Here is an 18404-nt window from a genome sequence, read left to right on the forward strand (position 1 = left end):
TTTAAGAAAAATGTGCATGTAGTTAAAGAAATTAAATGCTTTATACTTGTTCCAGTCATAAATCAACTGCTGTACTGTAAGTTCACTTTTTCATTTGCTTTCTTGCCCAGATACGATCACGCCACTCTGGGCCACTGTGACGTAACAAGCGCGCTTGAGTTCAAACTTCAGCATTACAGCCTACCGGCTCTCTCTCTCGCTCGCTCGCTCGCTCGCCCAGACAGCAACTTTCACAATTAGCTGCGCATTTCGCCTTCGCCTTAGCAACCCTCGCTAACCTACCCACGCGGCCGCCTTGTTTCTTTTAACATATGACGACGTAGTCTGCAAGTCTTAAATCGAGCTGCGATTTTTCTTTATCGCTTACCCCACTCGAGCCCCTTTTTCTTGCAACATCGCGCTCCAAACGCGCTCTGCCTTGCGCTCAATCTAACACCTACAAACTTCCCACTCAATTAGTCGCATTTCACACCGACAAACCAATTCCAAGACCTTGCCGTACAACCAAGCTGAAAATCACGCCATGTTTGGTCTAAACAGGTTTAAAGCAACAAGAAATGCAGCTATTTTACTAAAGCGCTTTTCAATTAGTCTCCATATTGCAACACTTTCGTGCTTTTGATTTTCTAGTTTGTAGTTTGTGGTAGTTTTTAAAAATGTCTCTTTACTGATTTTTTTCATCATGGTCAATTGCAGATTAAAGCTTCTTTTTTCAGGCATTTCGTGTACTTCAATCAAAATCAACATTTATTTAAAGAAACATGAACACAGTTTCAGTTAAAAAAAGCTACCGGCTGAAAAGCATTGAAAAGTTGTTTTTCTAGCCTGCCTTACGTGAATATCCTTAATTTAGCGACAGACTCGGTGAGTCTGCGGTGGCTTTCGGTGTACTAAATATACGTAAGCCGTAATTGTTGGTCATAAAGCAGCTTCAGAAGGGCTTGATTACAGTTATTACAGTTGTCGACATATATGTGTGCGTGCATCTTTCATTCAATACTTACTAAGTAATAACTTACGAATATACACCTTAACAAAACTTTAAAATAATTTGCATTTTAGTAGATCATTTAAAGTTTATTTACTAAAAGCAACGAACGAGAGTGGAAAATAAATTTATTAAAGTAAAACACAAAAGAACATAGCACGGGCGAAACTACAACAGAAACTACAGAGTAAAAAATAATAGCACAATAGCAATAAAACTTTGTTCAGTAAGTAAAAAAACAAATTATGCGCCGACATTGTAAACTACACTATTGTTTGTATCGCATCTAAACAATTTCTTGCAACACTTGGAACAGAAGTTTTAAAGATGGATTTTAACTAGATAGTTAAAAATTGAAGACCAAAAATGGCGGATCGGCACCGATACCGCCCTAATACTAGACGATAACCGATAGTATCGCTTGGTATCGGATATCGACTTCGATATTATCGGACATGCTTATCAGTAACCTAAAGATTTATAAACTGCTTCTTTTACAAACAGAGGAATGAATAAAACAGTATTGAATACTTTTTGATGAAAGTGTAAATTAGTTTCGTGCAATGGGATTGTGTGATGAAAAGTTACTTCGACGTTTTAAAACAAACTGCATAAGACACATTGCAAATCTACGGGAATCCCCTAAACCGATGCTACCGACTACGGTGAATCTTTTTACTTTCGGGGAGCTCGCTTCTTGCCTTTTGTCGCGTTCTTCTCGGCCTCTGACTTTGCTCGAACTGGAAAAACACAAAAAAGTGAAAACTTAAATAATCATAACCCAGCTCCTCTGGTAATCGTAATTTTCAACCAAGGTTTCGGCAACCTATAGAAGTCGCCTTATGTCACCTATTTAAGGGTGATTGACACAAAACGCAGGTTGGACAGACATACTTTTTGTAAAAAACAATTATTTCAGTCAGTATAAATAGTAAGTAATATTCTGTTATTTACTGACCCCTAAGATCTCGGTATTACCCGATGGGAAAATGGTAGGACACTATCAGCAGTGGCTAGCAAAGCCCACTGGTAGCAAGTGTGAGGCTAACCATTAATTTAGCTTGTAATAAACGTCTTACGCCTGTTGATCGAAGGCAGCCTCCTCTGGTTCGAAGCACAAGCGTCCCTCTTTGACCCCATCAAGTGGTTCTTCCACGAGTCCTCGCCCGGGATTATATTGTGATGACACAATGGACAATGTTCGTGTTTGCCTTCCGTCGTAACTGGAAAATAAAAATTTAATTATTTCATCAATTTTCAAGTTTTGTCAAATTTATTGGTATACGGACGCATTCTTACGTTACGGACGCATTCTTAATTTTACGGACGCATTCTCAATTTTACGGACGCATTCTCAATTTTACGGACGCATTTCTTACGTTTACGGACGCATTCTTACGTTTACGGACGCATTCTTACGTTAACGGACGCATTCTTACGTTTACGGACGCATTCTTACGTTTACGGACGCATTTTTACGTTAACGGACGCGTTTTTTCGTTTACGGACGCATTCTTACGTTTACGGACGCATTCTTACGTTTACGGACGCATTCTTAATTTACGGACGAATTATTACGTTTACCGACGCATTCTTACGTTTACGGACGCATTCTTACGTTTACGGACGGATTCTTACGTTTACGGACGCATTCTTACGTTTACGGACGAATTCTTACGTTTACAGACCTATATATTTGTACACCGATGTTTGCGGACCGAGCACTACTTATCATGACGGATTTTCCTACTTTCAACTCACTTGTGCATTTCTTATCAGCGATGTGCTTGTCCAGTTCAGTTTTGAGGATGGCTTCGGTGCATCGAGGACATTTGCCGTAATCCGCTTTCCGATCGCATTCCGTCAACAAGTGCTCGTTCAAACCAGAAATCTCCACAACCTGAAGCAATGCAGAGGTTGCAGTACGGCGCAAGTTGTTCAAAGTTGTGTAATGCGAATGGTAACTGATATTTTAAGAATAACAAAGCCCATACAGAAGTAGGAAGCATTTTGTGAACGTTTCGAATAACTCTTAAGATAATGGCTGGAAGTTGTAGTTATCACACCAAAAGAACCATAAAGATTTTATACGATTTTAAACCTTTTAAATAAAGATGTTTTTCAATAACTTTAATGCTTTTTAAAAGATGACGACAATGTGGCAGCCCCGGTTTTACTAAGGTTGGCCAGTTCAGCATTTGTCTAAAATAAAAAAAAACATCATTTTTCGGTAAATCAAAGTTTATTTACCTGTTTGCAGTTTTCGCAACGCTTTAGCATGGGGCAATGTTTCCAGTAATGCAAATCCAATCCTTCCTCGGTGAATTCTTCGTCTCGCTCGCCACAGAAAATACACATGCTGCAAAAACAACAAAAGTTTTTAGGTTTTCGATGTAACAATAACATTATGATGGGCACAACAAGCCTTCAGCTAGTATGCAATGAGGGATGGTTTTACCCGGCTTAACACCCTTGTCTTAAAAATGTTGATTTACATTTAGGTGATAGGTTAGTGGGCCTTCTGGACATTTTGCAATTCAAAACTGTGTTACAAACTCGCAACGAAAAATCAACGAAACTTACTTGTCCAAAAAGGAATCGTCGTTCTGCACACTTTGGTTCAAGCCGATTGAATCTGTGAAAGAAGGTTGGTTATTAAGGGCCACGGCAAATTAATAAACCTTATTTAAAGCAATAGAAAGACTCATAGCAGTGATAGTCACCTTGGGCTGCTTTAGCCGGCGATTTCTTTGTTGGTTTCGCGTCTGGGACTTGACCTCCCTAAAAAGTAAAAAAAATCATAATAATAACAAGTCAAGGACACCATCATAGATATATCCGCATACTTAGACACACTATGCGTGGAACTATAATTTGGTTTAATTTATAAAAATTGTTATGATTCAAAATTTATAAATTATGTCTTATACCAAAATACCCTCTCCGTTTTAGACAAAAAATCTGTTTTTACCTGTTTGTTTATCTCACGAAGCTGATTCACTTGCGCTTGTAATTCCTCAACCTTGACACAATAATTCCAAGTTGCTGTTTTATTTTAAAAATAGTTTAAAATGAGCTGCCAATACGATCTAAATGTTATAAAAAATCAAAAATGTAAAAAAAATGTGATTGAAAGATTGCTAATGAAGCCTGTCTTTCCAATTGGTTAACAATCCAAACAATTACCTACTACTGATTTTTAATTATGGATGAGTATAATCTTTTTAAGGTTCTTTGCCAAATAACTTTTACTGCGACTCATAATATCCCCCAAACACACCTCCCTCTTCTTCCTGGCCTCATTTTCTGCAGCCCTCGCCTGCATCTCCGCACGCTGTTCCGCTTGAGTGGGTTTGCCGTCCACTCGATCCATTCCGTCGAAAATGTGCCTGAAAAAAAAATCAGTTTGTGATTCATTTTTAGGCAGTTGTGGCTTGAAATTTGAATTGTCAATCAAAAAAACACTGTCAAACATTATTAAACAATTCGCTAAAAGGATAACATTTTTATTTTATTGTTTATTAAGGATCCAAGCCTGTTCCAACACTGCCCTTTTTATTCACGCTTATTAATGTCGTAAATTGTATTTCTTATCCATATCGCAAAATCCAAACAGAACCACAAAGGTTACAAAAGTGTTTTTATAGCGTCTCACCTGTGCAGCGGGTTTTTCCTTGTTTTAGCGTCGTCTTTTGGAAGGTAAGCCTTCACGGGCGAACCTGCTAGCTTGTACACTTGCAGGATGATGCGGATGGCAGATTCGCGAACTGCGCCAGAGGAATGCTCCAGTGACGGAACGGCAAACTTCATCACGCTATCGACCGTAAGGGAGGGCGGCTCCAGTCCTGGAACAGCAAATGAACAAGTCGTTTAAGGTACTGTAGATCCTCTTCAATGTGAAGTTCCTTGTACTAACAGATTGAGCAAGCATTGGCGCATGGTTGTTTATCGACTCGCTCCTCTCTGAGCCTGCATAGCTCAGTTGGTAGAACGACGGTCCCGATATGACCGAGGTTGTGAGTTCGAACCTCACTGCAGGCTAGTTTTAAGAACAGGATGAAACAGGCAACGGTGCTATGGTTGTTTCTCGACTTTCGCCACTCTGAGTCTATGTAGCTCAGTTGGTAGCATAACAGTCCCGGCTTGATCGGAGGTCGTGAGTTCGAACCTCATTGCAGGCGAGTTGTTTTTCTAGCCTGACCTGCTTGCATCATAGATCGACAGATTCGATGAAGTCTGCAATGGTTTTCTGTGTACTAATGTTAAGCAACCTGCAACCAAAAAAGCAGCAGCCAAAAAGCAAAAAGCAGCTTCCGAGTGGCTAGATCAAAGTTGTTATTAAACACATATGTGTGTGTGTCTTTCATTAAATTAGAACCAGAATTAAAAATGCATTCACAAAAAAGATCAGAACTGTCCGTATTTTTTTTTTGATTTATTTAATAAAATAGTAAAAATACCGAATTTTTTTATGAGTTTTTCGACCATTTCGACTCGGCTGATGGCCAGTCTTGTCGCCATGTCACGCTTGAACGGTGGCAGGATGTGGTGCGGAACGAGCTGGAGTTGGTGGACCATGACGAACTCACTCATGCGATCAATGAAGTCCAACGCCGCTTCACGAGATCGAGCCGCCTTGAGGGAAATGATCGGTAACAAGTTAACCTTATTACGTCTTTCTTGCTTCTTTAATTTGTAAAGCCGGAATTAGATAAGACTTCATCGGACAAAAGACGTAAATATATCGAAATAAGGCCTAAATTTATCGGATTAAAGTCAAATAGACTAAAATGTCACGATTATTTCTTAAACAAGTAAAAAATAAGGATTTTCAAAAAACTTTTAAAAACTAGGTAAAAAAAATCAGGTTTATTCGGTGAAAAGTCCTTTACCGACTCGCCGGTCTTCTGTATAAGGTTGGGCATCGTTCTGTTGACGGCGTGCGTCGTTTCGGCCTTACCGAGCTTGTGCTTCGGGATAAAGTCGACCAAGATGAGTTCTAGCAGCTTGAGTGAGGCGTGGAACACGGCGTGCACCTTGTCTGCATCGTACTATGTTGCGTTAAAAATCAACCCTTTTTCTCTAATTTTTTAATTTTTTTTTTGTAATTATTTAAAAAACATTTTTTTTTTAATTTTTGTCAATTTTGGTAACTTTTTAAAGACAAATACGTACTGAAGTCATTATCAGATAGCTAGAAATCAACTCTTTTTTTTTTTTTTTCTTTTTTACAATTTTTTTATTTTTTACAATTTTTTTAATTCTATTATAATTTTTTTGAAAGATAAAGAACTACTAAAGTCATTACCAGATAGCTATATCATGATTTGCCACACACTTATATGAAATAATTAAATACATTAAAAGACCTTTTAAAGAAAGATCGTTGTTTTTTAAGGACCTAACATGGTTTAAATAAAATTTACAAAACAGTAAACCTTTGGTTTATAAAGTAAATTAAATAAAATACTTTAAGAAAAATATTGAGAATTTACATAAAACCGAATATTGAATCTGTTGGAGTGTTTTATATAATTTAAAAACAAAAGATTTCAAAAAATACTATAAAATAAAAAATGGTTTTTACTATGCAAATTAATTGGTGTTTTTTTAAAATATAAATACTTTGCGGTAACGCTGTTAGCCTGTTATACCATTGTGGTTGAAGTTTTTTTTTCAGCATGTAATCAACATTTCTAACCCTTTATAGACTTCTTTATAAGGAAAGTAGCAGCCTTAAGGTTGTTTCTCAGTTCATCTTTGGGGGCGTCCACGGGGGCGTTGGCCAGCAGTTTGTAAACAGCGAGCAAGGCGTCTTCGCGGAACGACCACATCTTGGAGTAAGCACCGGAAACCTTGGCAAATAAGAGGATTTGAAACAATAGTAAACAAGCTCATATAAGCTGGTGATTCGCAACCTTTTTTTGGCTTGCGTCACGCTACAGGAATTATACATAGTCGGGGCACCCTTGTTCGCATCTTGCTGAGTGGTTAACTGTAATCTTATAATAAACGAGTTCGAAACAGCACATTAACTGTGCAACAAGGTTGAAAAAAACTTTAGATTTTTGCACACTTTTCGTACACAAAAAAATTGTATCAAGAAGCCCACCAATAGAATAGAGCAAAAAATTGAAATCCCAAGAATTTGAAAATCTCTCGGCACCCTTGAGCATTAAAAATAGCACCCAAGAGTGCGGCGGCACCCCGGTTGGGCAATACTGAAATATGCTGTTGCTACAAGAATATTTTTTTAACATTTTATTGTCTGTCGATGATTCCTTATGCATACAAAAGTGTTTCACTTTCAAAAAGGTCTTAGGTTTATTAAAAAAAACATAATATTGCTATACTCAACAGTACATCATTCATTTTTTTTTAGTTTACAAAGTAGTTTTTCAATTTGTAAAATTTTTTTAATTTGATAGTTCAAGCATCTTTTCCAAGTCGCTTTGGACGGATACATGAAAATGTTTCTAACAATAACCAGTCCTACATAATAAGAAATACCAACAGTTCGGTAGTAAAACACATATTACAGCCGATACAATGGTATTGTTACATTGTTTGAGTATTCCACTAAATCAATAGCCATTATTAATTCACAAAGGCAACAATTAGCCCTTGGGGACAGAGTAAATACCAAAAGCCTGTTCAAAAATAAGAGGTGAGTGAACATTTGCAATTCCATTTCAATAAATGCAGTTTGAAACCAAACAAGTCATTTTTTTATTTTAACTATTTTTCTAAAGTAAAAAAAATTCAACGCTTGCTCCTACAAAACATATCATTGTGAGGTGATACAATGTTTTGTAAACAGAATTATTGAAGATTTTAAGGTAAATAAAGCTGACCACCAGGCGAGGATTCTAGCACTTCTAAAAAAAAGCTCTCCGGCGCTTATTAATTTTATCCAAAGTTTCCGCCACCAATAGAAGAGTGATTTGCAAACGGCATTCCACACAACCATAGTGCTCCGCAAAAACTTACTTTTTGACAAACGTAATACTGGTTGAAAATCGCTGGTGTTTTAGGAAAGTTATAACCACTTTAAATGTTTCATCCTGACTTGCATTTTTGTTGTAATGATGTAAGTCAATGACTTGACTTTAGTACTTTTAAATCACTGTTTTTTAAATGACTTGACTTGAAGTCTTTTGAGCAAACGACCTGGGTTGAAATTAAGTATTTTCATTGAGTATTTATTTGGCATAAATCGGTTATTTATCTTAAGTTTTGAACATAAATCAATTTTATGCTATACATTGCATTTTTCTTGTTTTTAGTTAAAGTATTGCTTATAATCGGACGAGTTTACCCAATTTTAATAGCTTAACAAGTTATTTTTTATGACAAGGATTTGACTTGGAATTAAATTGCTTGACTTGTTATTATTCAAAAAGGCGCTTGGACGAATACATACTTTTCATCGCCTTATATATCAAATATAGACTTTACAAGGGTACTAGACTAGTTGGTTACACAAAACAGTGCAAATATCTTTTACATTTTTGACGTTATACGTTTATCATAAAATACATAGCGCACACGCAAAAAAAATATAGATTAGCTTAATAATAAATTGCAAAGCCAAAAAGGTCGAGTAGATAGACATCATCTTGATAAGAAAAAAAATGTGCATGTAGTTTAAGAAAAATGTGCATGTAGTTAAAGAAATTAAATGCTTTATACTTGTTCCAGTCATAAATCAACTGCTGTACTGTAAGTTCACTTTTTCATTTGCTTTCTTGCCCAGATACGATCACGCCACTCTGGGCCACTGTGACGTAACAAGCGCGCTTGAGTTCAAACTTCAGCATTACAGCCTACCGGCTCTCTCTCTCGCTCGCTCGCTCGCTCGCCCAGACAGCAACTTTCACAATTAGCTGCGCATTTCGCCTTCGCCTTAGCAACCCTCGCTAACCTACCCACGCGGCCGCCTTGTTTCTTTTAACATATGACGACGTAGTCTGCAAGTCTTAAATCGAGCTGCGATTTTTCTTTATCGCTTACCCCACTCGAGCCCCTTTTTCTTGCAACATCGCGCTCCAAACGCGCTCTGCCTTGCGCTCAATCTAACACCTACAAACTTCCCACTCAATTAGTCGCATTTCACACCGACAAACCAATTCCAAGACCTTGCCGTACAACCAAGCTGAAAATCACGCCATGTTTGGTCTAAACAGGTTTAAAGCAACAAGAAATGCAGCTATTTTACTAAAGCGCTTTTCAATTAGTCTCCATATTGCAACACTTTCGTGCTTTTGATTTTCTAGTTTGTAGTTTGTGGTAGTTTTTAAAAATGTCTCTTTACTGATTTTTTTCATCATGGTCAATTGCAGATTAAAGCTTCTTTTTTCAGGCATTTCGTGTACTTCAATCAAAATCAACATTTATTTAAAGAAACATGAACACAGTTTCAGTTAAAAAAAGCTACCGGCTGAAAAGCATTGAAAAGTTGTTTTTCTAGCCTGCCTTACGTGAATATCCTTAATTTAGCGACAGACTCGGTGAGTCTGCGGTGGCTTTCGGTGTACTAAATATACGTAAGCCGTAATTGTTGGTCATAAAGCAGCTTCAGAAGGGCTTGATTACAGTTATTACAGTTGTCGACATATATGTGTGCGTGCATCTTTCATTCAATACTTACTAAGTAATAACTTACGAATATACACCTTAACAAAACTTTAAAATAATTTGCATTTTAGTAGATCATTTAAAGTTTATTTACTAAAAGCAACGAACGAGAGTGGAAAATAAATTTATTAAAGTAAAACACAAAAGAACATAGCACGGGCGAAACTACAACAGAAACTACAGAGTAAAAAATAATAGCACAATAGCAATAAAACTTTGTTCAGTAAGTAAAAAAACAAATTATGCGCCGACATTGTAAACTACACTATTGTTTGTATCGCATCTAAACAATTTCTTGCAACACTTGGAACAGAAGTTTTAAAGATGGATTTTAACTAGATAGTTAAAAATTGAAGACCAAAAATGGCGGATCGGCACCGATACCGCCCTAATACTAGACGATAACCGATAGTATCGCTTGGTATCGGATATCGACTTCGATATTATCGGACATGCTTATCAGTAACCTAAAGATTTATAAACTGCTTCTTTTACAAACAGAGGAATGAATAAAACAGTATTGAATACTTTTTGATGAAAGTGTAAATTAGTTTCGTGCAATGGGATTGTGTGATGAAAAGTTACTTCGACGTTTTAAAACAAACTGCATAAGACACATTGCAAATCTACGGGAATCCCCTAAACCGATGCTACCGACTACGGTGAATCTTTTTACTTTCGGGGAGCTCGCTTCTTGCCTTTTGTCGCGTTCTTCTCGGCCTCTGACTTTGCTCGAACTGGAAAAACACAAAAAAGTGAAAACTTAAATAATCATAACCCAGCTCCTCTGGTAATCGTAATTTTCAACCAAGGTTTCGGCAACCTATAGAAGTCGCCTTATGTCACCTATTTAAGGGTGATTGACACAAAACGCAGGTTGGACAGACATACTTTTTGTAAAAAACAATTATTTCAGTCAGTATAAATAGTAAGTAATATTCTGTTATTTACTGACCCCTAAGATCTCGGTATTACCCGATGGGAAAATGGTAGGACACTATCAGCAGTGGCTAGCAAAGCCCACTGGTAGCAAGTGTGAGGCTAACCATTAATTTAGCTTGTAATAAACGTCTTACGCCTGTTGATCGAAGGCAGCCTCCTCTGGTTCGAAGCACAAGCGTCCCTCTTTGACCCCATCAAGTGGTTCTTCCACGAGTCCTCGCCCGGGATTATATTGTGATGACACAATGGACAATGTTCGTGTTTGCCTTCCGTCGTAACTGGAAAATAAAAATTTAATTATTTCATCAATTTTCAAGTTTTGTCAAATTTATTGGTATACGGACGCATTCTTACGTTACGGACGCATTCTTAATTTTACGGACGCATTCTCAATTTTACGGACGCATTCTCAATTTTACGGACGCATTTCTTACGTTTACGGACGCATTCTTACGTTTACGGACGCATTCTTACGTTAACGGACGCATTCTTACGTTTACGGACGCATTCTTACGTTTACGGACGCATTTTTACGTTAACGGACGCGTTTTTTCGTTTACGGACGCATTCTTACGTTTACGGACGCATTCTTACGTTTACGGACGCATTCTTAATTTACGGACGAATTATTACGTTTACCGACGCATTCTTACGTTTACGGACGCATTCTTACGTTTACGGACGGATTCTTACGTTTACGGACGCATTCTTACGTTTACGGACGAATTCTTACGTTTACAGACCTATATATTTGTACACCGATGTTTGCGGACCGAGCACTACTTATCATGACGGATTTTCCTACTTTCAACTCACTTGTGCATTTCTTATCAGCGATGTGCTTGTCCAGTTCAGTTTTGAGGATGGCTTCGGTGCATCGAGGACATTTGCCGTAATCCGCTTTCCGATCGCATTCCGTCAACAAGTGCTCGTTCAAACCAGAAATCTCCACAACCTGAAGCAATGCAGAGGTTGCAGTACGGCGCAAGTTGTTCAAAGTTGTGTAATGCGAATGGTAACTGATATTTTAAGAATAACAAAGCCCATACAGAAGTAGGAAGCATTTTGTGAACGTTTCGAATAACTCTTAAGATAATGGCTGGAAGTTGTAGTTATCACACCAAAAGAACCATAAAGATTTTATACGATTTTAAACCTTTTAAATAAAGATGTTTTTCAATAACTTTAATGCTTTTTAAAAGATGACGACAATGTGGCAGCCCCGGTTTTACTAAGGTTGGCCAGTTCAGCATTTGTCTAAAATAAAAAAAAACATCATTTTTCGGTAAATCAAAGTTTATTTACCTGTTTGCAGTTTTCGCAACGCTTTAGCATGGGGCAATGTTTCCAGTAATGCAAATCCAATCCTTCCTCGGTGAATTCTTCGTCTCGCTCGCCACAGAAAATACACATGCTGCAAAAACAACAAAAGTTTTTAGGTTTTCGATGTAACAATAACATTATGATGGGCACAACAAGCCTTCAGCTAGTATGCAATGAGGGATGGTTTTACCCGGCTTAACACCCTTGTCTTAAAAATGTTGATTTACATTTAGGTGATAGGTTAGTGGGCCTTCTGGACATTTTGCAATTCAAAACTGTGTTACAAACTCGCAACGAAAAATCAACGAAACTTACTTGTCCAAAAAGGAATCGTCGTTCTGCACACTTTGGTTCAAGCCGATTGAATCTGTGAAAGAAGGTTGGTTATTAAGGGCCACGGCAAATTAATAAACCTTATTTAAAGCAATAGAAAGACTCATAGCAGTGATAGTCACCTTGGGCTGCTTTAGCCGGCGATTTCTTTGTTGGTTTCGCGTCTGGGACTTGACCTCCCTAAAAAGTAAAAAAAATCATAATAATAACAAGTCAAGGACACCATCATAGATATATCCGCATACTTAGACACACTATGCGTGGAACTATAATTTGGTTTAATTTATAAAAATTGTTATGATTCAAAATTTATAAATTATGTCTTATACCAAAATACCCTCTCCGTTTTAGACAAAAAATCTGTTTTTACCTGTTTGTTTATCTCACGAAGCTGATTCACTTGCGCTTGTAATTCCTCAACCTTGACACAATAATTCCAAGTTGCTGTTTTATTTTAAAAATAGTTTAAAATGAGCTGCCAATACGATCTAAATGTTATAAAAAATCAAAAATGTAAAAAAAATGTGATTGAAAGATTGCTAATGAAGCCTGTCTTTCCAATTGGTTAACAATCCAAACAATTACCTACTACTGATTTTTAATTATGGATGAGTATAATCTTTTTAAGGTTCTTTGCCAAATAACTTTTACTGCGACTCATAATATCCCCCAAACACACCTCCCTCTTCTTCCTGGCCTCATTTTCTGCAGCCCTCGCCTGCATCTCCGCACGCTGTTCCGCTTGAGTGGGTTTGCCGTCCACTCGATCCATTCCGTCGAAAATGTGCCTGAAAAAAAAATCAGTTTGTGATTCATTTTTAGGCAGTTGTGGCTTGAAATTTGAATTGTCAATCAAAAAAACACTGTCAAACATTATTAAACAATTCGCTAAAAGGATAACATTTTTATTTTATTGTTTATTAAGGATCCAAGCCTGTTCCAACACTGCCCTTTTTATTCACGCTTATTAATGTCGTAAATTGTATTTCTTATCCATATCGCAAAATCCAAACAGAACCACAAAGGTTACAAAAGTGTTTTTATAGCGTCTCACCTGTGCAGCGGGTTTTTCCTTGTTTTAGCGTCGTCTTTTGGAAGGTAAGCCTTCACGGGCGAACCTGCTAGCTTGTACACTTGCAGGATGATGCGGATGGCAGATTCGCGAACTGCGCCAGAGGAATGCTCCAGTGACGGAACGGCAAACTTCATCACGCTATCGACCGTAAGGGAGGGCGGCTCCAGTCCTGGAACAGCAAATGAACAAGTCGTTTAAGGTACTGTAGATCCTCTTCAATGTGAAGTTCCTTGTACTAACAGATTGAGCAAGCATTGGCGCATGGTTGTTTATCGACTCGCTCCTCTCTGAGCCTGCATAGCTCAGTTGGTAGAACGACGGTCCCGATATGACCGAGGTTGTGAGTTCGAACCTCACTGCAGGCTAGTTTTAAGAACAGGATGAAACAGGCAACGGTGCTATGGTTGTTTCTCGACTTTCGCCACTCTGAGTCTATGTAGCTCAGTTGGTAGCATAACAGTCCCGGCTTGATCGGAGGTCGTGAGTTCGAACCTCATTGCAGGCGAGTTGTTTTTCTAGCCTGACCTGCTTGCATCATAGATCGACAGATTCGATGAAGTCTGCAATGGTTTTCTGTGTACTAATGTTAAGCAACCTGCAACCAAAAAAGCAGCAGCCAAAAAGCAAAAAGCAGCTTCCGAGTGGCTAGATCAAAGTTGTTATTAAACACATATGTGTGTGTGTCTTTCATTAAATTAGAACCAGAATTAAAAATGCATTCACAAAAAAGATCAGAACTGTCCGTATTTTTTTTTTGATTTATTTAATAAAATAGTAAAAATACCGAATTTTTTTATGAGTTTTTCGACCATTTCGACTCGGCTGATGGCCAGTCTTGTCGCCATGTCACGCTTGAACGGTGGCAGGATGTGGTGCGGAACGAGCTGGAGTTGGTGGACCATGACGAACTCACTCATGCGATCAATGAAGTCCAACGCCGCTTCACGAGATCGAGCCGCCTTGAGGGAAATGATCGGTAACAAGTTAACCTTATTACGTCTTTCTTGCTTCTTTAATTTGTAAAGCCGGAATTAGATAAGACTTCATCGGACAAAAGACGTAAATATATCGAAATAAGGCCTAAATTTATCGGATTAAAGTCAAATAGACTAAAATGTCACGATTATTTCTTAAACAAGTAAAAAATAAGGATTTTCAAAAAACTTTTAAAAACTAGGTAAAAAAAATCAGGTTTATTCGGTGAAAAGTCCTTTACCGACTCGCCGGTCTTCTGTATAAGGTTGGGCATCGTTCTGTTGACGGCGTGCGTCGTTTCGGCCTTACCGAGCTTGTGCTTCGGGATAAAGTCGACCAAGATGAGTTCTAGCAGCTTGAGTGAGGCGTGGAACACGGCGTGCACCTTGTCTGCATCGTACTATGTTGCGTTAAAAATCAACCCTTTTTCTCTAATTTTTTAATTTTTTTTTTGTAATTATTTAAAAAACATTTTTTTTTTAATTTTTGTCAATTTTGGTAACTTTTTAAAGACAAATACGTACTGAAGTCATTATCAGATAGCTAGAAATCAACTCTTTTTTTTTTTTTTTCTTTTTTACAATTTTTTTATTTTTTACAATTTTTTTAATTCTATTATAATTTTTTTGAAAGATAAAGAACTACTAAAGTCATTACCAGATAGCTATATCATGATTTGCCACACACTTATATGAAATAATTAAATACATTAAAAGACCTTTTAAAGAAAGATCGTTGTTTTTTAAGGACCTAACATGGTTTAAATAAAATTTACAAAACAGTAAACCTTTGGTTTATAAAGTAAATTAAATAAAATACTTTAAGAAAAATATTGAGAATTTACATAAAACCGAATATTGAATCTGTTGGAGTGTTTTATATAATTTAAAAACAAAAGATTTCAAAAAATACTATAAAATAAAAAATGGTTTTCACTATGCAAATTAATTGGTGTTTTTTTAAAATATAAATACTTTGCGGTAACGCTGTTAGCCTGTTATACCATTGTGGTTGAAGTTTTTTTTTCAGCATGTAATCAACATTTCTAACCCTTTATAGACTTCTTTATAAGGAAAGTAGCAGCCTTAAGGTTGTTTCTCAGTTCATCTTTGGGGGCGTCCACGGGGGCGTTGGCCAGCAGTTTGTAAACAGCGAGCAAGGCGTCTTCGCGGAACGACCACATCTTGGAGTAAGCACCGGAAACCTTGGCAAATAAGAGGATTTGAAACAATAGTAAACAAGCTCATATAAGCTGGTGATTCGCAACCTTTTTTTGGCTTGCGTCACGCTACAGGAATTATACATAGTCGGGGCACCCTTGTTCGCATCTTGCTGAGTGGTTAACTGTAATCTTATAATAAACGAGTTCGAAACAGCACATTAACTGTGCAACAAGGTTGAAAAAAACTTTAGATTTTTGCACACTTTTCGTACACAAAAAAATTGTATCAAGAAGCCCACCAATAGAATAGAGCAAAAAATTGAAATCCCAAGAATTTGAAAATCTCTCGGCACCCTTGAGCATTAAAAATAGCACCCAAGAGTGCGGCGGCACCCCGGTTGGGCAATACTGAAATATGCTGTTGCTACAAGAATATTTTTTTAACATTTTATTGTCTGTCGATGATTCCTTATGCATACAAAAGTGTTTCACTTTCAAAAAGGTCTTAGGTTTATTAAAAAAAACATAATATTGCTATACTCAACAGTACATCATTCATTTTTTTTTAGTTTACAAAGTAGTTTTTCAATTTGTAAAATTTTTTTAATTTGATAGTTCAAGCATCTTTTCCAAGTCGCTTTGGACGGATACATGAAAATGTTTCTAACAATAACCAGTCCTACATAATAAGAAATACCAACAGTTCGGTAGTAAAACACATATTACAGCCGATACAATGGTATTGTTACATTGTTTGAGTATTCCACTAAATCAATAGCCATTATTAATTCACAAAGGCAACAATTAGCCCTTGGGGACAGAGTAAATACCAAAAGCCTGTTCAAAAATAAGAGGTGAGTGAACATTTGCAATTCCATTTCAATAAATGCAGTTTGAAACCAAACAAGTCATTTTTTTATTTTAACTATTTTTCTAAAGTAAAAAAAATTCAACGCTTGCTCCTACAAAACATATCATTGTGAGGTGATACAATGTTTTGTAAACAGAATTATTGAAGATTTTAAGGTAAATAAAGCTGACCACCAGGCGAGGATTCTAGCACTTCTAAAAAAAAGCTCTCCGGCGCTTATTAATTTTATCCAAAGTTTCCGCCACCAATAGAAGAGTGATTTGCAAACGGCATTCCACACAACCATAGTGCTCCGCAAAAACTTACTTTTTGACAAACGTAATACTGGTTGAAAATCGCTGGTGTTTTAGGAAAGTTATAACCACTTTAAATGTTTCATCCTGACTTGCATTTTTGTTGTAATGATGTAAGTCAATGACTTGACTTTAGTACTTTTAAATCACTGTTTTTTAAATGACTTGACTTGAAGTCTTTTGAGCAAACGACCTGGGTTGAAATTAAGTATTTTCATTGAGTATTTATTTGGCATAAATCGGTTATTTATCTTAAGTTTTGAACATAAATCAATTTTATGCTATACATTGCATTTTTCTTGTTTTTAGTTAAAGTATTGCTTATAATCGGACGAGTTTACCCAATTTTAATAGCTTAACAAGTTATTTTTTATGACAAGGATTTGACTTGGAATTAAATTGCTTGACTTGTTATTATTCAAAAAGGCGCTTGGACGAATACATACTTTTCATCGCCTTATATATCAAATATAGACTTTACAAGGGTACTAGACTAGTTGGTTACACAAAACAGTGCAAATATCTTTTACATTTTTGACGTTATACGTTTATCATAAAATACATAGCGCACACGCAAAAAAAATATAGATTAGCTTAATAATAAATTGCAAAGCCAAAAAGGTCGAGTAGATAGACATCATCTTGATAAGAAAAAAAATGTGCATGTAGTTTAAGAAAAATGTGCATGTAGTTAAAGAAATTAAATGCTTTATACTTGTTCCAGTCATAAATCAACTGCTGTACTGTAAGTTCACTTTTTCATTTGCTTTCTTGCCCAGATACGATCACGCCACTCTGGGCCACTGTGACGTAACAAGCGCGCTTGAGTTCAAACTTCAGCATTACAGCCTACCGGCTCTCTCTCTCGCTCGCTCGCTCGCTCGCCCAGACAGCAACTTTCACAATTAGCTGCGCATTTCGCCTTCGCCTTAGCAACCCTCGCTAACCTACCCACGCGGCCGCCTTGTTTCTTTTAACATATGACGACGTAGTCTGCAAGTCTTAAATCGAGCTGCGATTTTTCTTTATCGCTTACCCCACTCGAGCCCCTTTTTCTTGCAACATCGCGCTCCAAACGCGCTCTGCCTTGCGCTCAATCTAACACCTACAAACTTCCCACTCAATTAGTCGCATTTCACACCGACAAACCAATTCCAAGACCTTGCCGTACAACCAAGCTGAAAATCACGCCATGTTTGGTCTAAACAGGTTTAAAGCAACAAGAAATGCAGCTATTTTACTAAAGCGCTTTTCAATTAGTCTCCATATTGCAACACTTTCGTGCTTTTGATTTTCTAGTTTGTAGTTTGTGGTAGTTTTTAAAAATGTCTCTTTACTGATTTTTTTCATCATGGTCAATTGCAGATTAAAGCTTCTTTTTTCAGGCATTTCGTGTACTTCAATCAAAATCAACATTTATTTAAAGAAACATGAACACAGTTTCAGTTAAAAAAAGCTACCGGCTGAAAAGCATTGAAAAGTTGTTTTTCTAGCCTGCCTTACGTGAATATCCTTAATTTAGCGACAGACTCGGTGAGTCTGCGGTGGCTTTCGGTGTACTAAATATACGTAAGCCGTAATTGTTGGTCATAAAGCAGCTTCAGAAGGGCTTGATTACAGTTATTACAGTTGTCGACATATATGTGTGCGTGCATCTTTCATTCAATACTTACTAAGTAATAACTTACGAATATACACCTTAACAAAACTTTAAAATAATTTGCATTTTAGTAGATCATTTAAAGTTTATTTACTAAAAGCAACGAACGAGAGTGGAAAATAAATTTATTAAAGTAAAACACAAA

At 36.9% G+C, this 18404-nt stretch overlaps 2 protein-coding genes and 2 non-coding genes across 4 annotated transcripts; 2 read left to right on the forward strand and 2 right to left on the reverse strand.

The window, feature by feature from the left end:
* Positions 1–1155: 1155 nt before the first annotated feature.
* LOC146141413 (centrosomal protein of 104 kDa-like) lies at positions 1156–7989 on the reverse strand. Its single transcript, XM_083389964.1, has 13 exons — positions 7979–7989; positions 6690–6843; positions 5881–6029; positions 5449–5623; positions 4644–4833; positions 4269–4377; positions 3960–4010; positions 3712–3769; positions 3572–3623; positions 3239–3347; positions 2750–2888; positions 2068–2211; positions 1156–1728 (listed from the first exon to the last, which is right to left on the reverse strand). Exons 2-13 carry the CDS (start codon positions 6820–6822, stop codon positions 1664–1666), a joined length of 1374 nt encoding a protein of 457 aa, XP_083246090.1. The 5' UTR covers positions 6823–6843; positions 7979–7989; the 3' UTR covers positions 1156–1663.
* On the forward strand, positions 4956–5029 carry Trnai-gau (transfer RNA isoleucine (anticodon GAU)). The gene has a single exon. It is a non-coding gene; the product is annotated as a tRNA-Ile (tRNA).
* Positions 7990–9789: 1800 nt separating the features above from the next.
* Positions 9790–16623, reverse strand: LOC146141415 (centrosomal protein of 104 kDa-like). The gene is made up of 13 exons (XM_083389965.1): positions 16613–16623; positions 15324–15477; positions 14515–14663; positions 14083–14257; positions 13278–13467; positions 12903–13011; positions 12594–12644; positions 12346–12403; positions 12206–12257; positions 11873–11981; positions 11384–11522; positions 10702–10845; positions 9790–10362 (listed from the first exon to the last, which is right to left on the reverse strand). Exons 2-13 carry the CDS (start codon positions 15454–15456, stop codon positions 10298–10300), a joined length of 1374 nt encoding a protein of 457 aa, XP_083246091.1. The 5' UTR covers positions 15457–15477; positions 16613–16623; the 3' UTR covers positions 9790–10297.
* Trnai-gau (transfer RNA isoleucine (anticodon GAU)) lies at positions 13590–13663 on the forward strand. Its single transcript has one exon. It is a non-coding gene; the product is annotated as a tRNA-Ile (tRNA).
* Positions 16624–18404: the final 1781 nt, after the last annotated feature.

This window comes from Ascidiella aspersa, chromosome 5, assembly GCF_963924565.1.
Source record: "Ascidiella aspersa chromosome 5, kaAscAspe10.2, whole genome shotgun sequence".
Lineage (NCBI taxonomy): Eukaryota > Metazoa > Chordata > Ascidiacea > Phlebobranchia > Ascidiidae > Ascidiella > Ascidiella aspersa.